Source organism: Dama dama, chromosome 5, assembly GCF_033118175.1.
Source record: "Dama dama isolate Ldn47 chromosome 5, ASM3311817v1, whole genome shotgun sequence".
In the NCBI taxonomy this organism is placed as follows: domain Eukaryota; kingdom Metazoa; phylum Chordata; class Mammalia; order Artiodactyla; family Cervidae; genus Dama; species Dama dama.
The window spans coordinates 58,162,237-58,188,976 of record NC_083685.1 but is presented as its reverse complement, the minus strand read 5'-3'; the positions used below and the strand labels follow the sequence as shown (position 1 = coordinate 58,188,976).

Genomic DNA, 26,740 nt, shown 5'->3' with positions numbered 1-26,740 from the left:
GCAGTTGGCAACTGGGAGTTAAGGTAGAGAGCAAACATGCAGACACAGCGGGGAAGGAGGGTGGGACGAGATAGAGAGCAGCGTTGACATATATGCACTACCGTGTGTGAAGTAGGTAACTAGTGAGAGCTGCGGAAAAGCAGAGGGAGCTCAGCCCGTGCCCAGTGATGGCCTAGAGGGGCAGGATGGGGGAGGAGGAGGTCCACGAGGGAGGGGACATATGTAAACACGGTGCTGATTGACTTTGTTGTACAGCAGAAACCAACACAACGTTGTAAAGCAATGACACTCCAATAAAAAATAAGGTTAAAAATAAAAAGTAAACCGTCGTCTAATTCTGCCTCTACCGCCTAACCAATGCATGATGTTAAGCAGGTCATTCTAACCCTCAGTTGCCTTGTGTTTCATCAGGGAAATCGCCACTTGCTTCTTAGGGCTGTTGTAAGGATTAAATGAGATAATGCAAGCAGAGCCCTTACAAAATGGCAGTGGTCATAATCCTTCTCTACTGACGTTGAAGGGATAGAGGATTTGATGAATGGGCACTGGAAAGTCATTGTAATTCTTGAGCAGGGTCTTGGCTTTAATTAATGTGGGTCTTAGGAAGATTAATCTGGCTGTGGTTTGTAGGATTGATGAAGGGAAGAGTCTGAAGATGGGGGGGTTATGTCAGGAGGCTGAGAATCATTTGGCTTGATTTTATGAGGAACTGAATTAGGAAGGCGGCCGTGAAAACTGAGGAGGAAGGACAGCGCTAGATGGAGAAAAGACCGTCCGGAACTTGGTAACTTGATCTACAAGTCAAAAGACAAATGGAGTTAGTCAGAGATGGGCCGCAAACTCTGAGCTGTAGAAACCAAGCAAGCATGTGCCAGCCCTGCACTCAGAAGGAAAGCCAAGGTGATCAGGGCAAAAGCTACAGAAAGCAGGTCCCAAGAAGGCAGGGATCTGGTCTATGTCATTTCTCCTTATGTCCTCAGCACTGGAAACAGTAACTCACATATAGCAGAAGCCCAGAAAGTATTTTTTGAATGAATGATGGATGGATGGAATGAAAGAATGAGTAGATGGTGAGAGCATCATCATTTACAAGTAAACTCTGAACAATTATGTAAAGTAGATGGTTTTTGTTTATTTTTTATTTATTCGGCCATGGCAGTTTTTAGTTGTGGCATGCAAACTCTTAGTTGTAACATATGGAATCTAGCTCCCCCACCAGGGATAGAACCCAGGTCCCCTGCATTGAAGCAAGGGATCTTAGCCACTGGGCCACCAGGTAAGTCCCAGTAAATGATTTTTATATTTTGAGTAATAGAGCAGCCTTCTATATAAAGGTCCATATTTAATCTAGGGGTGGGGGGAAAGTATTTCTCAGGAAAAATTTAAAAACCATCCATCCAATAGAAAGAGGTAACTGTTAAAACTTAGAACACTGATACAAAGGGAATTTTCTAATTCAGAGAACATAAAATAAACATGTTCAAAGTAGGGGAAAGAAAACCCCACTTGTTCTGGTATGTATTGTTTTATCCTTCCCATCCTGGGTATAGGATAAAAGAAAGCCCTTACTTGCTTGTTAGAAGAAGAAAGCTCACACTTGAAGTTCTTACTTGGCAGATGTCAGTTGAAAGCTCTGCTTATGGAATATGCCGCAGTGTCAAAGTCTGTTGGATAATTTTAGACGAATGTGTCATGTGTGACATGGAAATATGGCATGCTGTACATTAGTGATTTCCCAAGTGTTTGGAGCAGGTAGTAATGTGCTGAGAAAGTGCTCTTTATCTCTCCACACAGTGTACTTGTAGAGCAGTGGGGAAATGCTTTTGGTGGAAATTACTTTAGTCAGAAAAAGAATCCATTTACAATATGCGCCTTCTAACATCTTTCAGACAATGCATTGTATTAAAGAGGCATTTTTTGATTAATGTTTTATAAACATTTTTCAGCATGACAGCTTAAAGTCCCTGTAAAATTGTAAATGCGCGCGTGGTGTTCACTTCCATAAAGTCAAACGCCATCTCATATAGTCTAGTCGGATCCTGTCAACCACAGTGACACAGAATCAGTACCTGGGAGCATTAAAATTAATTTGCTTCATTTATATTACTGCAGTGATCCCAAGATGAAAAGAGTCCTATATTTAAATTTTACTTGAAAAAGAAAACTCTTTCGAGTAAGTTTGTTTGGTTTTTTTGAAATCATTGCCCCTTTTTTCTCCCTAGTTAATGAATGGAGTGAAAATGGAGTGATAGTCTACACAGTAATTTTATGATGGGGTCTGGATTAGCACAGTTCCAATCCTTCAGCACTCTTCTTCTGAGCACTAAGACGCTCAGAGATGAAGGCCAAACAGTCGCTGACCCTAAGAGGCTCACAGCTTAGTCAGGGTCACACGCACACACGCACACACACACACACACACAGCAAGCAGTAATAATAAATGCAGCAAATGCTAGGCTGGAATGCGCCTCAGTTGGTAAGCCTAGAGCAGAAAGGAGGCTTGAGACAATAAGGATGACTTCCCTGAGGAGGCAAGTTTGGGAACTGAGGGCTTACAGACTGGGCAGGTCAAGAAGTGGGTGACAAGAGTTCTGGGCAAAAAAGAGCTCATTGACAAAGACCAAGAGGCAAGACTTCTCGAGCCCAGGGGGCGCAAGGCGGGAAGGAGAGGGTCCTGCGCCCTCGGTGGTTGGCGCACAGGGGGCGTCGAGGGGGGCCGGTGAGTCCTAGAGAGGCTTGTGCTCAGTCTGGTTCCTGACTAGCAAATACCCCGCACAAGACAAGCCTGCAGGCGGAGAGAACGGTTTGGGGAGAGAATGAGGGGCACAGGTGAGGCCCACCGTGCCCTGAAGGAAGGTCACGGGGAGGAGGTGTGAGTGGTCACCCAGGGGCTGCTGAGCCTCCTTACTGAGGCTGTGTCACATGCTGTAGTTAATCTATTCAGTGAGTGCTCGTTGAATGAATTAATGAGTGATGGGGTAAATTATTGAAAGGGTGGGTGAAGAGGATGAAAGGGCAGTGCATTACATGGACTTCTGGAAAACGAGATCTAGCCCACGTTCTCTGATTTGACTTGAAGATCAAGTTTTGCCAAATCCATGGCCAGGTGACAGAAATCGCAGCGTGGGAAGTGCAGTGGCAGGTGCGGGGAATCTCTCTACTGCACTTCCCATGTTCCTCCTGACAGCACTGGACACCCAGCCAGGAGGCCCTAGAACAGAGATCATAAACTCACTGCTTCCAAGCGATCGAGGCCACTGCCTGGACCACTCGGGTGTGGAGGAGAAGTTCTCCTCCCCTCACTCACTTCTCCCAGCTTCTCTTTCTACTCTGACTCTTGAGAAAACGAAAAGGCAGTGAGCAGAAGCTACTGATTTGGGGCCAGAAGGGCAGACAGGGAGAAACTGAAGGAAGCACGGGAAAGAAAGACTGAGACACAGAGGAGACTGCGAAGATGCTAATGATTGAATAGGAAAGTGAATCATCGGATGGTTGAGAAGTAAGGGAGCATTTCAGGCCGAGGGCACAGAAAGGCTCCCAAAACAAAGAGCTTTGCTCTGGAGTCTGGGTCCCCCTGTGCAGGGACCAGCCTGTCGCGAATCCACCCTGAGAGGGAGACAAGACATAGCAAAGGGACCTGACCCTCATCTTCGGAAGCCAGGTTTTCCTCTCTGATTTTATTTTCAATCTTATTTTTAACAGTCACCAGGAATAGTGACGATAGGAAATCTGATTAACAATTAACAACAATGAGAGACTTCACTGGTGGCCCAGTGGCTAAGACACCACGCTTCCAATGCAGGGGGTTCCCTGGTTAGGGAACCAGATCCCACATGCCTCATCTAAAGATCCTGCAAGCTGCACTGAAGATTGTAGATCCCATGTGTCGCAAGTGAGACCTGGCACAGCCAAATAAACAAACAGTTAACCAGAAGGTTTGCAGGCTCACGAAGTGGTGAAGGGAAATCCCCGCTTCATTCAACAAATGGCTATGGCAGCTGCCAGTCATGGTGGAACCCTCTCTTGAGGTGGATGGCTGGGGTATGAGGCTGAGTGAGAGAAGGTCTGTGTCTCCAGGGTGAGTTGGGCAAACACACCAGCCCATCGACCCAGGGATGATTAAACAGCTAGAAAACTGTGAAGTGGAGAGGGAACAATGAATAGCCAGAGCTGGGGGAATAAAGGAAGAAGTTGGAGATCTCAGAACCTATCAGTACAAGTCTGGAGAGGAAATGAAGATCAGACTTCCTAGAAGGGGCATAAGGGGCTATCCACTGGGGCTAAACCCCAGGCACCTGCCCCTTCTCCAGACTTCATGTAGTGCCCTCTCTGGGCAGAACTATCCAGGGAGCCATGAACTGATGAGGAGCAGTGATGTTTGCAGAGTCCCAGCCCCGTCAGCAAATATATACAGAGGAGTATACTGGAAGATGAAATGAAAGAGCTGAAGAACCAGCCCCAGGCCCAAAGAGAACTTCACATGACCACAGGAGGTAGAAGGTCAGCTGTACGCTGGAAGCTCCTAGAAGCCGGCTTCCATCTGGGGTTCCCTTGCAGCTATGAGGGTAGGCCTCACAGTTACTGAACTGCTGGCTGATGTGAAATCACAGGAGCACCCCTGTGAGAAGCAGGGGAGTCCAAGGTCTGCCGCCCCGGGAGCACTGCTGGGAGGAACCCGAGGCGAGATAGTCCCAAAAAGACTCTGGGTCAGAGAGCTGTTTGCATCCCAGGTCCTCTTCTGCTTCATGGAGCCACCATCCCCAGGATGTCTTGAAGACCTCAGAGGCCTTGACCCCGGCCTGACACAGAGAACCAGAAACCCAGGGGACCTGGATTGCAGCAAAGACCCCACCTCTTGGGAAAGTTATCCAACCTCTAGGCATTTCATTCATACAGGAGAGCCCTTGACAGCACCTGGCATCTAGTTAAGCGTTCACCGCACAAAGAAACATTATTGTCATCATTACTGTTATCTTTCCATCGCACTACAGTGAGCTGCCGAGGTCGTTTCCATTAAGACGCCTTGTGTATCTTGCTTATTGGAGAGGTAGCTCTGCGACTGTAGCTGTGAACTTGCTTTGGCTTACTGAAGAACAACACAGAGCCCGCCTGAGCATAGCCAAGAAAGTGGAACTCGGGTGATTTAGCCCAGCAGCCATGGGCCTTGAATTTTGCGCCAGAAATCCCTCTTCTGATCAAATACTTCCATGTTTATATCATTTGCTCCCTTTATGCCCCCATTACTCCACCCCACCCTCCAACTCATTCACATCATCCTTTTGGGCCAAATAACCTTTCCTGAGAATTTTCCCTGGTGGTCCATTGGTTAAGAATCCACCTTCTAATGCCAGGGACACAAGTTCGACCCCTGGCCAGGGAACTAAGATCCTACATGCCTCAGCACCACAACAAAGATCCAGAGCAACCAAAAAAAAAAAAGTAATAGCCTTTTCTGAAAATAGGAGGAATATATGTTTGGATCTTCTTCATTTCTCATTGTAATAACTTTCTGGAACCATAATATTGGATGCTGCTAATTCAAATCCAATAAATGGATTGAGCATATTACATTCAAAAACAAAGCTCCTTTGTTCTTTATATTAGTGAGAAGATAGAAACTGTGCAAGACTAAACATTTGGAGCTTCAAGAGAGATATTGTTTGGGAAGAGTTAAGTGTTTGCAGTTTATGGCAATGATATGTGAGGCTATGAAAAAGAAAGCAGCCATGAAATACATTTTTGCATAAAGGTTTGAAATTTATTAGAAGGTAAAAATAATTGAAGAAGCAGAGCTTTCCTCACCGGGTTATAATAAAATGTTATTTATGGGCCATCATTGCATGTGTTTAGGAGCTTGGTTCCTTTTCAGTGGCTGTTCTCAAAGAAACAAAAAGAAAGCTAAGCTCTTAAAGCTGTTCAGATGACAAAACTGATGTGCATACACAGTCGTCTGATGACTGGGCCACATTACAGCAATTGGTGATAACAGTCAAATCACCGGAGTCTGAATTCTGTTAAAGAAGTTTAATAGGTACATAGCTAGGTGGGTACTTAGCAAATCTTCATGCTTTGCCATGGGTACAACAGAGCAGCAGACTCAGTAGCAGGATTCATTTACCTAAGTTCTGGTAAGACCTTCACTGTGGGCTTTAATCACTCAGCACAGATTTTAGAATTTTCATCTGCCATACACAATACTGCTTAAAGCGCTTTGAGCTTCTTGGCCAAAAGAGTGGGCAAAGCCTTTATGATTGTCTTTTTGGCTAACGTACCCTCCTATTTATCTTATCAAATCCTTTCAGCCCCAAAGTGAACTTAGGCGCTTTGAAATGGTGTCTAGCAGACCTTCCTAAAGACCAGTGGAGTGTTTTACTACTAAGCAAATGATCCATTTTTAACCTCTCCTGGTATACCTCCGTCTTCTCCAAGCAACTCTCTTCCACACTGTCTTCTCTCCTCTCCTTGTTAGACGGGCAGTGAGATACCAGTGCCCTTGGACTGACCCCCTTTTCAGTTTTAATCTGTTCTAGAGCTTAGAGCTTTACGTGGTGAAAGGAAGATGGAAAGATTTGGTGATTCATTCGAGACAGTCCCTGTTTGGTTCTGTGAATATCCACAGGGGAAAGATGGTGCATGCCAAGGTCAAGTTTTAATGGCCCGTGTCTTTAGTTTGATGACTAAATTTGATGAATTTAGTTTGATGAATTTGCCTTTAGGTTTTGTGTCTTCTTTGTTCGTCAGGAATCCCAATGCTGAAGATCGTGTTTGCAGGCCATGAGTACCTCTCTCTAATATCCGTCCCCTTGCTCATCTACCATCCGGTGCAGATCCTCCTGGGAAGTGTGTTGGTGCCAACAATAAAGTCTTGGATGGTGTCAAGGCAGAAGGTGAGACTCTAGAAGGATCTTATTTGGATCCAAGTCACATTGAAATGCTATTTCTGAATCTTAGCCACTCATACATGTTAGCTTTTGCACATATAACCTTGTTCTCAAGTACACATGTTCTTAACTAAATTCAATAATAATGATGCATTAATCCGTTTCAACTTGAACAAGAGAGTTGAGGACCAATTGTTCTACATTGTTATAAAAGCACTATGACACTTAAAATGCAGTCTTTAAAAGCCATTTTTAATTTGCTCATGTTGAAGGGCATATTACAGTGAAGTAAAGGTTCAGTAAATATACTCAAAATATACATGCCCCACCACTCGGGTGCACACCAGCTTTGCCTCGCCTCTTTATTCACATGTGTCCTGATTTCATGTTTGTCTAAGCGTAATAGCACTTGGATTTATCTAGAATGTCTGTTTTCTCTTTAATTTTCCAGACGCTTCACAACTTCTTTGTATTGCCAAGCTATGTGTTTGGGAATTTAATAAGAGTTCAGTAGCAAACGAGGCCACACAGTGATGTCAATTTCACCACACTTGGCTCAAAAGCCTTCTTACTTATTTGATATTTGTGGATCTCTCAAATTATGTGCGCTAAGTCGCTTCAGTCATGCCCAATTCTTTATGACCCTGTAGACTGTAGCCCTCCAGGCTCCTCTGTCCATGGGATTCTCCAGGCAAGAATACTGGAGTGGGTTGTCATTTCCTCCTCCAGGGGATCTTCCCAACCCAGAGACTGAACCCACATCTCTTACATCTCCTGCTTTGGCAGGCAAAGGTTCTTTACCTTTGGCACCACCTGGCAAGCCACAAATTAAATATCAAATTAAAAACCAAATAAAACAGAGTGAGTGACTCATACAAAATGTAGATGCAGCACCTACTGCGGAAGCACCCATAGAGCACCTCCTTCCCAGCAGCTCAGACTTTGCAGGGCTACTTTCAGCCACTCATAAGGTGGCAGCTGTCACAGGAAATGAGTAGAAGGAGACAGCCAGTGACAGAGCCCCCTGTGTCATGTCCTTCAGCTCAGTTCACTCACTCAGTCGTGTCTGACTCTTTGCGACCCCATGGACTGCAGCACGCCAGGCCTCCCTGTCCATCACCAACTCCCAGAGCTTGCTCAAACCCATGTCCATCAAGTCAGTGATGCCATCCAACCATCTCATCCTCTGTCGTCCCCTTCTCCTCCTGCATTCAATCTTTCCCAGCATCAGCGTCTTTTCAAATGAGTCAGTTCTTCTCATCAGGTATTGGACCAAAGTATTGGAGTTTCAGCTTCAACATCAGTCCTTCCAGTGAATATTCAGGGCTGATTTCCTTTAGGATGGACTGGTTGGATCTCCTTGCAGTCCAAGGGACTCTCAAGAGTCTTCTCCAACACCACAGTTCAAAAGAATCAATTCTTTGGTGCTCAGCTTTCTTTATAGTCCAACTCTCACATCCATACATGACTACTGGAAAAACCATAGCTTTGTCTAGATGACCTTTGTCAGCAAAGTAATGTCTCTGCTTTTTAATATGCTGTCTAGTTTAATCATAGCTTTTCTTCTTCGAGGAGCAAGTGTGTCTTAATTTCATGGCTGCAGTCACCATCTGCAGTGATTTTGAAGCCCAAGAAAATAAAGTCTCTCAGTTTCACGTCCTAAGTGTCCTGAAAACGGAATAGCCCCGCCACCACCTGTTAAGCTCCATGTATGCTCAGCACGTCCAGCCTTCACCAGGTTCAGAGTGTGGCCCCTTGAGCCCGGCTGCCCGTTCTACCACCTTGCCCATGCGACCCTGGCCGTGTTCCTTCACTTCTCTCTACCTGTCTCTGCCACTCTAAGACTTATGATAACATCTGCTCTTTAGAGTTATGGAGGATTACATGGCAGGTGTTTGACAAAAGCCAGCGGATACATTCACTGTCATCATCACTGAAGTTTTGTATTCTCTTTGACTGTTTGTAGCAAGCTCTGCTTCCCCCATGGAACACACGGGAACTAGGCCCAGAGAGCTGAGCAACTTGCCCAGAGTTATACGGGTAGTGTAGTCAGGGAGAGAGTTAGGGCTGGAACCGTGGTCTATTTGTCCCCCCAGATCTTCCCCCCACACCACAATGATGCTCCAAACAGAAATACAAGATTGCTTTTATCTAATTTATTGTAGTTCATTTACAATGTTGTGTTAGTTTCAAGTGTATAGCAACATGATTCGATTGCATATAAGAGTAATAATGTGTAGTCTTTTTCAGATTCTTTTCCATTATGGGTTATTACAAGAGACTGAGTAGTTTCCCTGTACTACACAGTAGGCTCTTGTTTATCCATGTTATATATAGCAGTGTGTGTATGTAAATCCCAAGCTGTCCTAATTGCTCTCCCCCACTACAAGACTGCTTTTAGAAGGGGAGCCCTAGGTCCCCAGAATTCTGAGAGAGTAGCGCTCCAGCACCTTCGCTCATCTTGTTACCAAACAAAATGTGGGCAAACGGCATTCTGTGCTGGGGGCCACGCGAGGCTGGTCGCTTCCCACTCAGAGTTGCTAGAGGAGCGGTTTAATAACCTTTTTTTCTTTTACTCTTTTTCCCCTTCGAAAACTTCCACTTGTATTCATGCTCATGGCTAATGATGTGTATGTACACGATAGACTAGAATTTATACATATCAATTTTGACAGGGAATGAAGAAAATTATTTGAAAATCCCAATATTCCATCAATGATATGCAATCCTAGTAAACTGCAAATTAATCAGAATAAAGTTTTCTTCTAAATGTTTAAAAGCTCTGGGATTTATCCTACAGAGTAACAGAAGCATGTCCCAAAAGGGAGACTAAACGGGACAACGCCACTCATTTTTCCCATTTGTATAGAAACCACTCCCAGCCAGGGGGCCACTGACTAATGTGGAATCACCCAGAAGGCTTGGAATTATTTAGCCATCCCATCTGGCCACAAAAATAAATATGAAGTGTACCTCATAAGGGTATCCACGAGTGTCTCCTCCACTCTGCTGATAATACTAAGACCCACAGGGACCATCTAGCACAGCAGAGATGAGTGGCCATGCCAGAGTCTGTGGCCAGTGAGGTGGGCAGGTTTGGATCCGGGAGTTTGGATCACGGCTTGTATAATGCTGTCTAGGCAGGCCTCTTCTTCTTCCTTGCAGCATATATTATCTGGTGTTAATTGATGCTCTCACATTGTTCGTGGATACAGTCCAACTCTGAACGTCATGTTTTCCTTTCTTGCAGGGAGTGAAATTGATGAGGCCAACAGTATAACAAGGAGGCGGTCGTTCCACAGCCATGTATATATGTACAGGATTGTACTTACGGTTCTGAAGACTTGTATTTGTGAACGTTGCTTCGATGCATATTTTATTTTTCTACACAAAAAAATATGATATAACTGTTTAAAGTGCCTTAAAATGTATTTGATGAGAGCATTATTTCCAAAACCTACTTTGTTGGTTACTGCCAGGGGTGGTACAGTATTTTGGAGTTGTTTAATTTTCTTTTTTCCTAACACAGAAAACAGTCATGAAAGTGACAAAAAAACAAACACGTTTTCCTCGTACCAGCTCTCTCCTAGTTACTGTACTCTTTGAAATGAGGTCACATCATCAGGAAAATGCCCTTCCCATGACAGTGAATATTTCCAAAATCTTATTTGATTTACCATATGATTCTTTCTTTTTCTGCAACTGTGACATGCCTCTTCCTTATCAACTCAGCAGGGGTCACAGACTGAATAGAGGCTAAAAAGCATAAGTCATCTGCATTTCTTGATATCATTTTTTAAGACATTCCTTCAAATAGTTTCCACACAGAAATTCCTCAGTTCCATTACAAGAGACTGTGGTGTTCTGTGTCTTAAATTTATTATAAGCTGCTTCAAAGAAAGGGCCTGATATTTGAGTTATGAGTCAAAGTACATGAGGTTTCGAGATAAACTACAGGATTTGGGTTTCAGGATTTTTTCAAATGTTTTCCCTTTTTCTTCCATCATTTCTTTCTTACCTGTTTTCCAGCACACTTGGAAACTCCCAAGAGCCAAATGTGAGACACCGAAATGTTACAATTAGTTGGAGTGGCAACAATTAATGATGGATTATTCCACATTCCACAACTGAGACCAAAATTGTTTTCCTGTTACACTGATGTGCTGAGCACAAATTTCCCCTTTTAGCCAGAAGCAGCCTGTTACATCTTTGGATCAAGTACACTTAAGGCATTTGAAACGTTACTAATGAGAATTTTCCTTGGCAGATTTGACAAATGTTTGCAACATTTTTTAAAAAAATTAAATCACATTGCTGTTATGAATAGATGAAGATATAAAGGTCATCAAGGCAAACAAATGTTATATATACACATTCTGTCTAGCTATATGGAAAGAAAAATGGACACAGAAGATGCAAAACCATTCATTAACCAAAACAGCAAGGACAATTAGTTCCCAAACTGGCATCAATTTGCCACGGAGTACCCAATATTTGCTTCTACTGTGGCTGGAAAAGCTCTCACGACCCAGTTAGAGAATCAAGTCACTGCTTTATAGAAATGAGGGAACGCTTTTTCTCTTTTTCCTGCACACCATTCTGTCACACCTCCCTACTTTTCCTGACTTAACAGATGACACTGGCATCCTGAGTTGCACTGAGGCCACATCATAGCTTTAGCAGCTGTTTTGCTGTTATTTTATCAATAGCAAAAAGTCATTCCTTAGAAGCTCACCGTGTTTACCAATATCATAAATTTACAGTACTGTTATTGCCAGCTCTTATCTTGTGTTACTTCTGAGTCATTTCAATGTCATTGAAACTCATACATTTCACAAGAGTTAGCCTCAGTGTAAGTTTTAAGGCTAGTGCCAGACCCTGAAAAAAATCTATGCTAAACAGGCTATTTGTCAAGAATTCCTATTGTCAACAAATTCACCTGTGTCTAAAACTACAATAATTTTGCTTGGTATTTTTGATGCTTATGTATGGAGAACAGTAAGGTTTTTTATGTTTTTTTCCTACAAACTTCTTTGAATTTCAGAGTAAATGGAATTGTCTGTCTGAGTTATCATAAAAATCTTCAGCATAGTATTAGAATACTGATTTTTTTCCCCTCAACTTATCTACCTCTATTGTCTTTCACCTATAGTAGGTGTGACTATGGGATAAAATTCAACTAAAAATGCTATAACATTTTATCTTTTGCTTTAAAAAAGTGTTTTCTGTTTTCAAATAATCTTTACGTAGTGAATTTTGGTGGCTTTATTGATATGTTTATGCCTATTTCTTTTTTTACACAAATGCTGTGCATATTTTTCCATAAAGGACAAAAAATAAAATCAAATTTTATTTTTAATTCATGCTTACTGGGATTTAATTATTCATATCTTGAAATATGTCCATGCACTGTTTTACACATTTGTTTTGTCTAAATGTATTTATGAAAGAACTACATTATATTTATGTTTACTCATTTTTCCACCTGGATTTTTTTAATGGCTGTTATGAAATTTTATTTTTTAAATAGGTGAGAATATTCATCTTTTCATGTGCTCTTTTCTAAGTTTTAAATTTTTGTGGGTTCTTTTTATTCTTCCCTCTTCTGGTTAAAACTAACACACCTCTGGCTCATGTTCAGTGTTTATGCTAAATACCAAATTTTTAAAAAGGATTGGTGAAGTAATGAAGTGGATTATTTATGATAAATGGAAGATGAAAATAATTCTATGATTAAACAAAGATGTTTCAGAAATCACAAGAGAACCTGTGGCTTATTTTTGACCTGGTTTCAAATGCACTCATAATGCCTTTCAAGTATCTGTAGATTTCTTTTTTTTTTTTATTCATTCCAATCCTCTTATATTATATGTGGTAAAATGGATATAAGTTCCATAGTCTTCCCATATATCCATCTCAGTAACCCCCCACCATGCCATACCGTTAAAGTCCAGAAGTTAGCCCTTGCTGGTTAGAGATTTTCTCAGCATCAGGGCTGAGAACCAAGAGAAACATACTCAGCAGAAGGGACAGAATATAGGTGATCTGGGTTTTTTCCACCCTTGGCAATTTTTTCAAGGATAATAAAGGTGGACCCCTAGAATGCAGAATGCCCTTTGCAAACCTAGAGTATCTTTACGGGTGAGAACCTTGTGTAGCGGGCTTCCCAGGTGGCACGAGTGGTAAAGAACCCATCTCCCAGTGCAGCAGACAGGAGAGATCCGGGTTCAATCTCTGGGTCAGGAAGATCCCCTGGAGGTGGGCATGGCTACCCACTCCAGTATTCTTGCCTCAAGAATCCCATGAACAGAAGAGCAACGGGGGCTACAGTCCACAGCGTCGCCCAGAGTCAGACACGACTGAAGCGACTTAGCATGCATGCACCTCGTGTGGAATTCCATACCTTTGTGTTCTTGTTTTGCTGTCTTGGCTTCCCTGTAAGGCTGACGGAAATGTCACCTCCTCCAGGAAGCTTTCCTGCTTGCCCAACCAGTGCTAGACTCACTCCCTGTTGACATGCCCTTAGAAGGAGTCCCTCAAGTCTTCTAAAATCTTTCCTTGTCTAATCATCACTTTACATTTCTGTCTCCTCCAATGTGGTCCTTGTTTTTTTTTCCTTCTGTGCTTAACATAGTGCCTGACTCAGATTTATAACCCCCCAAAATATCATTTTCCAAACTCTGACCTTATGAGGTAGGACAAGAACCCTCATAATCATGAGCGCTCTTACCTACACAAAGGTCATTACTAAGTTACAAGGAAAACTGTCCTTTTTTGCTACTATTCCTATTCTGTGCTCAGTCGCTCAGTCATGTCCGACTCTGCGACACCGTGGACTATATAGTCCACCAGGCTCCTCTGTCCATGGAATTTTTCATGCAATACTGCAGTGGATTGCCATTTCCTACTCCAGGGGATCTTCCCAACCCAGAGGTCAAACCTGTGTCTTTTGCATCTCTTGCCTTGGCAGGCGGACTCTTTACCACAGCGCCACCTGGGAAGCCCCCATACTACACTTGAGCTTCGCCAAGAGGCCAAGGAGCACTTCCTATCCTGAATGCTGCTAAGAGAAAGGCATGGCTTCAGAGCTGTGTAAAAACCAGCTGTCCAAGTTGAGACTGCAGTGTGATACACAAACAGCTTTCATCTTTTATATTTTGACAGAACAATAAACCCTCAACAATTCAGGCTAAATCAGCTCGGGTTGATCTGAATTAGTGAATACTTAATATGCATAAAAATAAAGGGTTTTCCTTATCAGAATTCTGACATACTTACTATAAAGGCTAGATACAAATTATGACTGTCATAGTATTGGTTTATGTAGACATATACAAAAGGTCTTAGAAGAGTTTATTCTCTTCAGCAAAGCAACTAGTCTTATTTATACTATAGAACAGTTTCTCAAATGTGAGTAAAATATTAACATCACTTAAGGGGATGTTTCTCATAGACCTAAGTTTCTCATAGACCCTGAAGAACTTACCTGTAGAGCCAACAATGAGAAACTGTATTAAGCACTAAATGTCACTCTAACCATGGGTCGGTACCAATATGCCTATAAACAAAGATGCAGACAAGAGCCCTGAGGTCTTAGGGCTGAGCTGAGTCAAAGGGGGGCTCACCCAGAATATCCCAGAGCCCCCCACCCCACCCCACTGAGGCCTCCAGCATTTCAGACTCCTCACCCACACATGGAATTGTTCCAGCTCCTCGATCTCTACCCATCCCTGGACACACTGTGTTTGGGGGGTACACAAACTTGAAATGTTAGGAAAAAAAAAAAAAGAATATTAGACACCCTGTTCCCACCCTCCCAGCCACCCTCCTCCCACCTGGAATTTCTCACTCAGCACCCTTCCTGGTAACCCCACCCGCCTGCCCCTTACATTGCTCCCTCTTCTTCCTTCTCCCCTAACTCCCAGGTTCACGGGTGTTCAGATGTTGTTCATTCTCTGACTTCCTGAACTTGCCTTGGCACCAACGGCTGTATAACTTTCCTCTTGTTGAGCTGGCTCACATTCCTACACAGGACATTGGAACCAGGCAATATGAGGATTCAGGTGTGTCCTGAACGAGCTGTAGCCGGAACATCGGGGAGTTGTGACTCTTCTTTCTATGCTAACAAAACAGGCAACATTTGTGAGTGGGCAATTTATACAAATTGAATAATAAAGATTTTTAAATATTGTCTTACCAGAGACTAGAAGTATTCATTTAAATGAGGTACTAGTTTTCACCTATGAGATTGACAAAAAGTTTAAATCTTGGTAATATTCAAATATTCGGAAGGGTTTGGGGAGAGGGACCTCATGCCCTTCTAGGGGGAGCATAAATGGAGATGGAATTTTCTGGAGGGCTAGTCAGTCATACCATCAAAAGTTTAAATATATGTGTTCTTCAGTTCAGCTCTTTCCCTTCTATGAATCCAGAAACAGGTAAGAGCCCAAGGATCTGTTGACAAAGATGTTTTCAGAGCACTGATAATGCTAATAGCTCACCCAAATTCCCCAACTCAAGGAAAAGTTTAAATACTTAATGGTATGTTCTTACTATAGAACATGATTTAGGCATTAAAGAAATAAGGGTAGATTACTGTGTGATGACAATATATTGTTGAGTAGGAGGAAGAATAAATTTCAGGAAAAAATATAGTTTTGTCATCCTAGTTTTATAGATTCTATTTTTTTTCATTAGTTAAAATATATATTACAGATGTGTAGGGACACTAGACATACACAAAGTGTTTAGAATGATAATTATAAGTAACATTATTCAGCTTTTTCTTTAGGCCGGGCACTATTCTAGGTAGTGTTAGGTAGGTAGTATTACCCCCATTGTATAGAAGAGAAACTGAGTCCCGGACTAAGTGGCTTGCTGAGGTCACAAGATGAAGTGGGCACATTTTAACCACTTGTAGTCTACTTAACAGTGGTGACTCCTGGGACCAGGAATGCAGCGCTGTTCATGCTTTTAACTGTAACTTTTTTTAAGATTTTTTTTTTTTCCTGGTTGTGGTGGGTCTTTGTCACTGCGCTGGGGCTTTCTCTGGCTGCAGCGGGTGGGGGCTCCTCGTTTCCGAGCTCCGGCTTCTCATTGCCGTGGTTTTGCTGCGGAGTGCAGGCTGTAGGCACACAGGCTTCAGTACTTGCGGCACCTGGGCACTAAGAAAGTTCATTGTGGGGCACAGGCTTAGTTGCTCCCAGAAACGTGGGATCCTCCCGGACTAGGAATCAAACTGATGTCCCTTGCATTGCAAGGCGGATTCTTAACCACTGAACCACCATGGAAGCCCTGTCCATTTGATTTTAATCACCCTTTGAAGGAGTTCTAACAAGCATGAGGCACAAACCTTGGCTACTGCTTCCACATCCTGAGCAGACAGCGTAACTCATTTCTGAACCTTTGTGCACTTGTCAAGCAAATCAGCTTCTGGCTGAGAAGAGTCTCTGAACACATCCTAGGGGGCAGATCAGGGAACCTGACTGCCCCCTCATTGACATGAGAGGAATTTTGAGCCAGAGTTGACAGTATGAGGAAGGGGACTGAAAGGTCCAAGAATTGGGAGAAGAGGAACAAATGAGAGGAAGAGGGCCCAGCACCTGGCTACAGGCCAAAGAGAAAAGACAGCCCAGTGGGATATGTCTGGTGTCCTAAGCGACAGTGATGTGCTGCGCTGTGCTTAGTCGTTCAGTCGTGTCCTACTCTTTGCAACCCCATGGACTGCAGCCCACCAGGCTCCTCTTTCCCTGGGGATTCTCCAGGCAAGAACACTAGAGTGGGATGCCCTCCTCCATGGGATCCTCCCGTCACCCGCATTGCAGACAGATTCTTACCGTCTGAGCCACCAGGGACAGTGATAGTGGTGGTTATTATTCTTGAAATCATCATTGTCACCCTTTTTAACTTTAAGTTTTTTCCAGCTTTATTGAGGTATAATTGGCAAAATTGTAAGCTATCTCAAGTGTTTGTGAAAGAATTCCCACCATTAACTTCATTAACATAGCCTTCACTTCAGATAGTTACTTTTGTGCATGAGGATGCTTAATATCTAGTCTACTAGCAAATTTCAATTACACAACATACTGTTATCAACTATAACAAGCTGTCCATTAGATCCTCAGACCTTATTCATCCTATAATAGAAAGTCTGTACCCTTTTACCGAAGTATTGGAGCTTCAGCTTCAGCATCAGTCCTTTCAATGAATATTCAGGGTTGATTTCCTTTAGGATGGACTGGTTGGATCTCCTTTGGCCACCTCATATGAAAAGATCATTGGAAAAGACCCTGATGCTGGGAAAGATTGAAGGCAAAAGGAGAACGGGGTGTGATGGTTAGATAGCATCACTAACCATTGATGCAAGCCACTGTCCATGATTCAGTGGACGTGAATTTGAGCAAACTCCAGGAGATAGAGAAAGACAGGGGAGCCTGGTGTGCTGCAGTCCATGGGGTCACAAAGAGTCAAATACAACTCAGCGACTGAAAACAGCACCAACCATCTTACCAACCTCCTCTTATCCCTACTCGCTCAGCCCCTGACAACCACTTTTCTACTGTCTGCTTCTATGTGTTCTAATTTTTTTTTCATTTTGAGATCACCCATGGACAGAGGAACCTGGCAGGCTACAGTGCATTGGGTCACAAAGAGTCGGCCATGACTGAAGCAGCTCAGCATAACTAATACCACGCAGGGTTTGTCTTTCTCCTCTCGTTTATTTCACTTAGCAAAATGCCACGTGTATCACTTCTCTGCTCAAGAAGCCAAAGTGAGACCCATGTAACATCCTGGGAGTGTTACTAAGACTGCATGACAGAAGCAAAGGGCTCGTCACGGTGCCCGGCACTTGGTAAGACCCAACCAGTGACAGCTTTATTATGGTTCCGCACGGATGGGACCTGGGTAAACTACAGGGAATGTGTGGGGTCAGGTGTCAGGGTCTATTCCGCGTGACTTCTAATCTATGCAAATGATCTATTAGGCAGTCCATTAGAGTCCCCAGTCCAGTCAGGATGTGACCTGGACACGACTCCCTCGGTCAGTTAATGAAGACACCTGATTCTTAATTGTAAGATCCCTGGCCTCCAGCAGGAACCGAGAGGCCTTTCCAGCCCACCACTGCTGCCTGGATCTTGCCTTTTTCTACTTACTCCAAAAAACCCCACACAGAAACGTCGGCCAGCTCCTTCAGCAGTGCTGAGTCTGGCTGACCCGACAATGCAGCTCACAGAGCTGCCCCGTGTGGACTCCAGTTCGCTAACGCCCAGCCGACGCGGGCTCCGACCGCACGGCTGCTCTCGGGCTGTCCTGCGGCCACTGTCCTCTCCGGGGCTGCTCGGTGTCACTCCACTGGATGCCCCTGTGGCCCTGGAGCATCTGGCTGTCCTGCTCACAGCCCCCCACCACCCCGTTCATGTGGACACTGGCAGGCATCCCCGTCTCTGATCTTTCTTCCCACCCCCATGCACTCCCACTGGGAACCACTCCTGCAGTACCAGCCAGCACTCTGAGTCAGCCAGTGCTCCCAGCCCAGGAGCCCTGAGCTCATCTTTGGACATCCCCCACCCACGGGCATCCTCAAGGCACTCCGACCCACAGCCCAGTCAGGAACCTCCTTCCGCTACACACCGTCCTCCCCAACCAGCTTCCTGGGTTGTCATAGCAACCAGGTCCCGGGGTCCTCCCCTCAGCCTTCCCACTTCACTTTTCCTATTCAGCTGATCATCAGATTCCTTTGCTTCTATCTGCAAAAACCTCTCCTTAATCTTGACCTTCTCCATCCCACTGCCACTGTCATTCACTGTTCTTTTCTCCTCCCATAACCCCTTCTCCCTTTCAGAAGCCCCTTGCTGACATTTATCAGTCATCTACCTCATGCTGGGCACTCTGCTCAGCACTGTACATGAATGGTCCCCTGCAACCCTATGAAGATTTTTTTATATTGGTATCATTATTCTCAGGCTCCCCAAGTGGCACAGTGGTAAAGAATTCACCTGCCAATAGAGGGGATTCAGGAGACACGGGTTGGATCCCTGGGTCAGGAAGATCCCCTGGAGAAGGGAATGGCTACCCACTCCAGTATTCTTGCCTGGAGAATTCTATAGACTCAGAGGAGCCTGGCAGGCTATAGTTCATGCAGTTGCAAAAGAATCAGACACGACTGAGCACACACACACACACACACACACACACACACACAATTACTCCCATTTCATAGATAGGAAAGTGGAGGCTCCCATATCATAGCTTGTAAGTGGCAAAGCCTGCATTTCCACCTGGAGCACTGACCTGGCCAGCACCTGTGCTTCCCTCCCCCTCTACACTGCGGACACCTGATCCACAGGCTCCTGCCATCACCCACCCCTCTCCCCGCACCGTGAGACACAGCGCTTAGTTTTCATTTGTCTATTGAATTTCTTCAATTGTTTATTTATATATTGTGTGTGCTATGCTAAGTGGCGTCATTCATGTCCGACTCTTTGCGACTCTATGGACTGTAGCCCACCAGGTTCCTCTGTCCATGGGATTCTCCAGGCAAGAATCTTGGAGTGGGTTACCATTTCCTTCTCCAGGGGATGTTCTTGACCCAGTGATAGAACCCACGTCCCTTGTGTCTCCAGCACTGATGCATTAGGTGCAGACAAATGCTGTTTGATTCCACTTATGGATCAGTTGGTAAAGAATCTGCCTGCAGTGCAGGAGACCCAAATTCTATCCCATGGTTGGAAAGATCCCCTGGAGAAGGAAATGGCAACCCACTCCAGTATTCTTGCCTGGGAAAACCCACGGACAGAGGAGCCTGGTGAGCTACAGTCCATGGGGTCGCAAGAGTTGGACACGACTTAGCAACTAAACCACCACCACCATACAAGGTACCTGGAATAGTCAAATTCATAGAAAGTACATCGGTAGATGCCAGGGGCTGGGGAAAGGGGTTGGAAGTAGAGGATTGGGGGGGAGGAGTTACTGTTTAATGGGGACAGAGTTTCAGTTTAGAAAGGTGAAAAATTCAGATGGATGATGGTGAGGGTTGCACAACCTGGTGAAGGCACTCAGTGCCACTGAACTGTACATAAATAGGGTTAAAATAGTATGTTTTATATTGTTTGAATTTTATCACAATAAAAAAGTTTTAAAAATAAATAAAACACTACTTTTGGAAAGTGGTATATGACTCAGTTGTTCAATGAATGGGAATCATCATATACAATTTACAAATGCTCTTGAGCGTTGTTTTTTTTTTTTTTTTTTTTTTTCATGAAAACTACCAGCAAAAAAAAAAACCTGTTGACAATGTCCATCTCAGAGTAGTTGAGACCCAGAGCACCTAGGCCCCAGTACCCCTCCAAAGGTACACTTCTTGCTGTCACCTTTACTGTGGGGCCATCTCTATATGCATGCAAAGTCCTGAGGTCAGGGTCAGGCACAGAGCCTGGGAGAAGCAGGTGGTTTTTGGTCCCAGGTCAATCAAGCAGGCCTCTGCCCTTCAACTGCTTTCCATCTCCCCTCCGCTCATGACAGAAATGCTTCCCAGCTTGCCCTTCTGGGACATTAACCACTCGGCCCCAAATGTTAAGCTAAAGCGTTGGTCGCTAAGTGGGGGACTCTTTGTGACCCTGTGAACTGTAACATGCCAGGCTCCTCTGTCCATGGGATTCTCCAGGCAAGAATCCTGGAGTGGGCTGCCATTTTCTTCTCCAGGGGATCTTCCTGACCCAGGGATCAAACCTGGGCCTCCTGCATTGCAGGCAGATTCTGTACCAACTAAGCCACCAGGGAAGCCCAAATGCTAAGCTAGGGGCCAACCAAAACTCAACTGGATGCGAAGAACACGGGGGAGGAGGAACCGGAGCACGGGGACCAGGCAGAAGGAGGCAGATGTAGGCGGGTTACTGTAGAGAGCCCCGCACGTCAGGGCCTTTTACCTCTGGGTCATTGGTTCAAATCCAGCCAGGCCTGGCCTGACAGAAAATCATTAGCAGCTCCGTGTCAGGCTGCCTGACGGTCGGAAAACGAGTTTCTGTCTCCAGGCAGCAGCAAGTGTCCACCTCACACTTGGCGCTCGGCGGCCCCGGACTCTGTGGAGACGGAGCAGAAGTCACGCGACGGCCGCCGGGGTCTCTGAGGCCAGGCCAGCCCGCATCTCAGCGCTCTCCGCTTGGGAGGCCTGACAGCTCCCTCATCGCAGCCCTTTCATGAGCACTTTATTAATCGAGGTTTGTTTTTCCCTCTGAGGACATTGTTTAGCAAGTTAGTCTGAAGTCATGGAGCAAGTGAGAAAATCTGAGTCCGCAGCATCAAAAGAAGAGCGGCCAAAAATCACAACAGAAAAATAGCTATTAGACCATTTTATGCTCCGCTGCAGCGCAGGACAAGGCTGGGGGTGGGTGGGGGACTTGGGGTGGGGGCCGAACGCGTCCTGGGAAGGTGGAGCTAGTAGACCACTAGCTCTCCGGCTAAGGGGCATGGGGGACAATCCCCTCTAAGGGTATTTTCATTTCGCCTCCCTTCTTCCCTTTTAGAACCATCTAAGGCATCAGCCGAAAGGCATCTGAAGCTAAGAAAGACCCTTCCTCTTTCTGAGCACAGACCCTCCTTAGAGTGTTTACTGAACCCCCCCAGACTGGGCTCTGGAGAAGGAAATGCATCCCACTCCAGTCTTCTTGCCTGGGGAATCCCGTGGACAGGGGAGCCTGGTGGGCTGCCGTCCATGGGGTCGCACAGAGTCGGACACGACTGAAGCGGCTTAGCATGCATGCATGCATTGGAGAAGGAAATGGCAACCCACTCCAGTGTTCTTGCCTGGAGAATCCCGGGGACAGAGGAGCCTGGTGGGCTGCCGTCCATGGGGTCGCACAGAGCCGGACACAACTGACGCGACTTAGCAGCAACAGGAGCAGCAGACTGGGCTGGCCTCGCCATACCAAGGGGGAGGAATTCCCACCCACCCTGGATTGTTCTGGCAAACGCACAGGGTGGTCGGCCTCGGCTGCGAACTTCAAAACCCCTCCCGTTGCCGGTGGTGAAAGCTACAGCGCCGAGTGTGCCGAGTCTGGGCAGCGGGGAGTGCCCCCGTCCGAGGTGTACTTCCTCCAACGCCTGCTGGGTCATCCCAGGAGCGCCAGGTCCTCCCTCCCGAGACTCCAGGCAGAAGGCGCCCCCTGGGCCGTGGGAAAGCATCCTCGCCGGCTTGCGGCCGCATCCGCTCGGCCAGCAGGGGGCGGGCCGCACCCAGCGCCCCTTCTGAGGACCCGCGTCCTAGGCAGCGCCGGAGCCGGGGCTTGCGAGCGTGAATCACCGGTCCCGCGCCTCCGGGGCTCACCTGGCTTTGGGGGGAAGCCGGCCAAGATGTGTGGAGGGCCCTTTTGAGCCCCCTGTCAGAGCCCTGAACCAAGAAACCCACTGCCGCATTTCTGGATCCTGGGAAACCCATTTCCTCCTCCTCTCTGGGTGCCCCCAGCCCTGCCTGTTAGGACCGGGGTCTGTGGTTTCCAGACCGGAGCTTGACCCCACCCCTCCTTGGGAGGAATCCGGGAGAAGAGACCGCAGCTGGGGACCACGGGCTGCAGGCCTGAGCCGCTGCTCCTGCCTGTCTGACTCCGCGCCCCCCATCCTCCTGCCTTCTCCTCACAGCGTTCTGAAGCAGAAAGTAGCCCCCCAGGTACCCCAATTTGCGTCTGCACTGTGTTGCCAGGCTTTTAGACACCTTGGTACTATCAAATGGAGACATCATATTGTATCCGTTTCTGTTCACCCGTATCAACAGTTTTGATAGAGATTCTCTGCTGCATCCAAGTGTGTGTTGGGAGTGGGGAGAATCTATATCCGTATGAGCAGTCACCCTTTCAGCCTATGTTGCTCGCTCTGGCAAGCTGGGCTTTTGTGTGTGTGTGTGTGGTGAAAGTCACATAATACAAAACTCACTATTTTAACCATATTTAACTATACAGTTCAGTGGCAGTAAGTACATTCTTATTGCTGTGGAACTCTCACATTATCCATCTTCCAGATTTTTCATCTTCCTAAACGGAAACTCTGTCCAGGTTAAACACTAAGTCTCCATTCCCCCTCCCACCACCACCACCCCTGGCATCCATCGATGTACTTTCTGACTCCATGATTTTGACTGTTCTAGGTACCTCCTAGGGCTTTCCCAGGGGCTCAGCGGTAAAGAATCCGCCTGTAATGCAGGAGCCACAGGAGACATGGGTTCGATCCTTGGGTCAGGAAGATCCCCTAGAGAAGGGCATGGCAACCCATTCCAGTATTCTTCCCAGGAGAATCCCCATAGACAGAGGGCCCTGGTGGGCTAGAGCCCATAGGGTCTCAAAGAGTCATACACGAGTGAAGAGACTAGGCACGCACAGACACAGGTGCGTCGTGTGTGTGGAGTCAAACGGTGTCTGCACCATATACACTGCCTGTGTGCTCAGTCGCTTCAGACTCTTTGAGACCCTGTGGACTGTAGCCCACCAGGCTCCTCTGTCCATGGGGATTCTCCAGGCAAGAATCCTGGAGTGGGTTGCCATGCTCTCCTCCAGGAGATCTTCCTGACCCAGGGATCGAACCGCTGTCTCCTGCATTACAGGCTGATTATTTATCACTGAGCCACGGGAAGCCCCACAGCATATACACTACTATGTATGAAATAGATAAGTTATGAGAACTTGGACTTCCCTGGTAGTACAGTGGTAAAGAACCTGCCCACTAATGCAAGAGACACAGGTTCGCTCCCTGGGTTGAGAAGATCCCCTGGAGAAGGAAATGGTCACCCAGCCTGGTGTTCTTGCCTGGAAAATCCCTTGGACAAAGGAGACTGGCAGGCTACAAGCCGTGAGGTTGCAAGAGTTGGGCACGACTTAGCAACTAAACAATAACATCAAATGAGAACCTAAGGAGCTGGGTTTTAAAGATGCATTCATGTATGTGTGTGTATGTTCACACATGTGCACCTGTGTGTTTAGTTATAAACTCATACGCGCTCCGGAAAGAAGTTCAGAATGGGCTCAAGGAAAAGCTGATCTGCCGAGCACCTCTCTGGGAACCACTGCCCAGAGCCTTCTTGGCTCTTTGCTCTCCCATTTTCTCTACAACCCTAGGCCGTAGGCCACAGGGGCACTCTTCGGGAGTCACGATGGTCACCTTGCTTCTTGAGGGCCTCAGGGCTACTTTCAAATTCAGCCAGTCTCCAGACAGAGAAATTAGTGAACAAGAAGGCTGCACCGCAAAACCCCTAGACAGAGAAGGCTTCTACTGGTTGCCTTGCCGTTTGTACCTTTGGGAGTGCAGAGAGGGGGCCGAGGTCAGCAGGGGGAATGGTCCCCAGGAGGAGTGGACAGATGCCTGCCTGGCTGCCTGGAGCCGCCTGGAGCAAGCTGTGGTCTCAGGCACCTGGCCTACCCCGAAGAAAGGGCACCCCCTTCTGGCCCCGCGCAGAATGACAGGCGCTCTGACAACCAAGAAGAGGCCCACGGGGACAAAGGAAGCAGCTGCCTTTGTACTGCCCCCTTCCTTCTCTAGCTGTGCTTCTGGAAGAACGAGGAACAGTTTCAAGTGAAGTCAAAGGTTTGTCTTGACATCTGGAGAACCTGTTTCTGAGGAAGAGCAGGAAGCAGCATCTGGTTCAAGCCTAGCGCTGAGCCTGGCACACGGCGCACACTCAGAAAAACGTTCCTGTTGAAACTGAGCTGATACTGAACCGCCTCCACCCCCGGCTGTGGACGGCTACTGTGTGTCCTTGCTCCTCCCGGAGTTTAGTTTCCTTCTGTAAAATGGGATGCTGATGGTAATACCCACCTCACAGAGCTGATTCCAGAATGAAACGAGGTTACTCACAGGGGTGAATGATGTCAACCTAAAAGGTGGCACAAATCTCAGGAATGGCAAAGTTGAGTACTGTATATAAAACATGCTCCAGAATTAAGGTTAAAGTGGCTAAAAATCAGCTCTAATTTATTCACTGACATTCTTCTATTCATCGAGTAAGAAATCTATGTTGTAAGAATCTCCTGCCTTCTCACCCCCCACCCCACCAATGGAACTCAATGGAACTATTTTCTTTTGGGGTGGAAAAACACTTTTTAAATAAACTGGGCTGTGTGCTGAATAAAGACAGCCCACCACCATCCCAGACAGCCCTAGCTGCACAAAATGTGCACAGCGTCCTCCGGCACCGAGGCTTGCTCTTATTTACACTTATTTACATATCGAGCCAGATCTCCATGGCTGCCTGCCCGGAAGCCCTATTTTTAATTGTTTGACGCCCCAGCCACCCCTCTGACCCTTCCTGGCACTTTTCTGAGGATTTCTGGCCACTGCTGGCTTGTGAGGGAAGGCACCCAACCAAACCAGAGGCCCCCAGATCCAGCACCTCTAAGCCTCTTTCCAAGGGGATTCTCCAGGCAGGCTAGGGCTGGCCCCCTATGGCGTGGAGGGGGTTTGGGGTGGGTGAGGGGGGCGGGCAGCTACTTCCCATGTGGACAAAACGACAGAGGAGGAGGGAAGCAGCTGCCTGTGGGTTCTCTAGCATGCTTCTCTAGCTGTGCTTCCGGAAGAATCGGGAATAGCTCCAGGTGAAGAAGGCAAAGGACTTGCTCTGAAATTTAGACTGGGCTGCCGGTGTCCCCCGCCCGCTTCTTTTTTAAAAACAGCACTTCCTAGACAGATCAATGAAATATATAATTATAAATATTTTCCAAGAGTGCCCTCTAGTGGAAATCTGAAGGCACCGGCACGTTTGACAAATGGAAGTGACTTGGCTACCAAACTTCGGAATAAAAATAAAGCACCTTTCACCCAGACCTTCTTCACACGTGACTTGAAAACAGATCCAGTTTCTTCCACGATGTCCATAAAAATGTCACATGGCCCTGACTGGAAATGAAGGCTGCCTTAAGTCTTTAAAAGGAAATAGTGCTCCACTTTTAGAACTGGAAATCACACAGGTTGTTTTAAGAACTTTCAGGGCAGGGAAGTGTGTGGAAGGGGACAAGGGGAGCGAGCCATGGGGTGTATTCCTAGGCTGCGCCTGGGTTGCTGGCCGACGGCTTTTATTTTGGCTGCGGAGTGAGCCAAGGCTGCAATAACGTCCAGCCCCAAAGGCCACACACACTGCTGGGTTTTTACCTTGGAGGATGTGGGACAATGAGTCATTTGTGCCTCTTCCTGGTTCTTGCTGGCCAAGGTCAGCTTTCCCACTGGACCCGAGCGGCCTGGCGCACTGCCCGAGCCGTCTGGAGCCTTCCCCTGGTGCCGAGCCCAGGAGAGGGCGTGGCCCCCGCCGGCTCCCCCAGAGGCCCCGGCTCGGGCTCCAGGCAGCCCTCTGTCCACGTCAGAAAACCACTCACGCTGCTCAGCTTAGCAGGAAGGGCCCCCTGGCGGAGGCCCTAGGAATCGCCGGCCCTAAAGACGTTCTCACGCTGAATTCTGTGAGGAGGAAACTCAACCTGCTTCTGACCTCTCGCTCCCTTTCTGGTCGGAGCCAAATAACCTTTCTCAGTTTGGATGGATTCCAGTTCATCTTGCAACCAGTCCTATCACGCATAGTAATAAAATAGCCGCCGTTTCTTCCTTTCTCCACTGTGTGTGTGTGTTACTTGCTCGGTCGTGTCTGGCTCTGCGACCCCATGGACGGTAACCCACCAGGCTCCTCTGTCCGTGCGATTCTCCAGGCGAGAATACTGGAGTGGGTTACCATTCCCTTCTCCAGGGGATCTTCCCAACCCAAGGATCGAACCCAGGGCTGCTTCATTTCAGGTCGATCCTTTACCATCTAAGCCACAAGGGAAGCCCCCTTTCCCCACTAGACAAAGGTATTTGAGCACCCACTTTGCGCCAGGCACTGTTCTAGATTCTAG

The 26,740-nt window shown here is 46.6% G+C and overlaps 1 protein-coding gene across 3 annotated transcripts in view; it reads left to right on the top strand.

Annotated features, from left to right (window-relative positions):
- Window positions 1-12,636, top strand: part of SLC10A7 (solute carrier family 10 member 7) — a 290,655-nt gene extending 278,019 nt beyond the window's left edge. For all 3 annotated transcript variants that reach the window (XM_061142450.1, XM_061142451.1, XM_061142449.1), the window contains 2 exons: window positions 6,742-6,887; window positions 10,132-12,636. In XM_061142450.1, coding sequence (XP_060998433.1) covers window positions 6,742-6,887; window positions 10,132-10,161 — 176 coding nt within the window. In that variant the 3' untranslated portion in view covers window positions 10,162-12,636. The remainder of the gene's footprint in view (window positions 1-6,741; window positions 6,888-10,131) is intronic.
- Window positions 12,637-26,740: the final 14,104 nt, after the last annotated feature.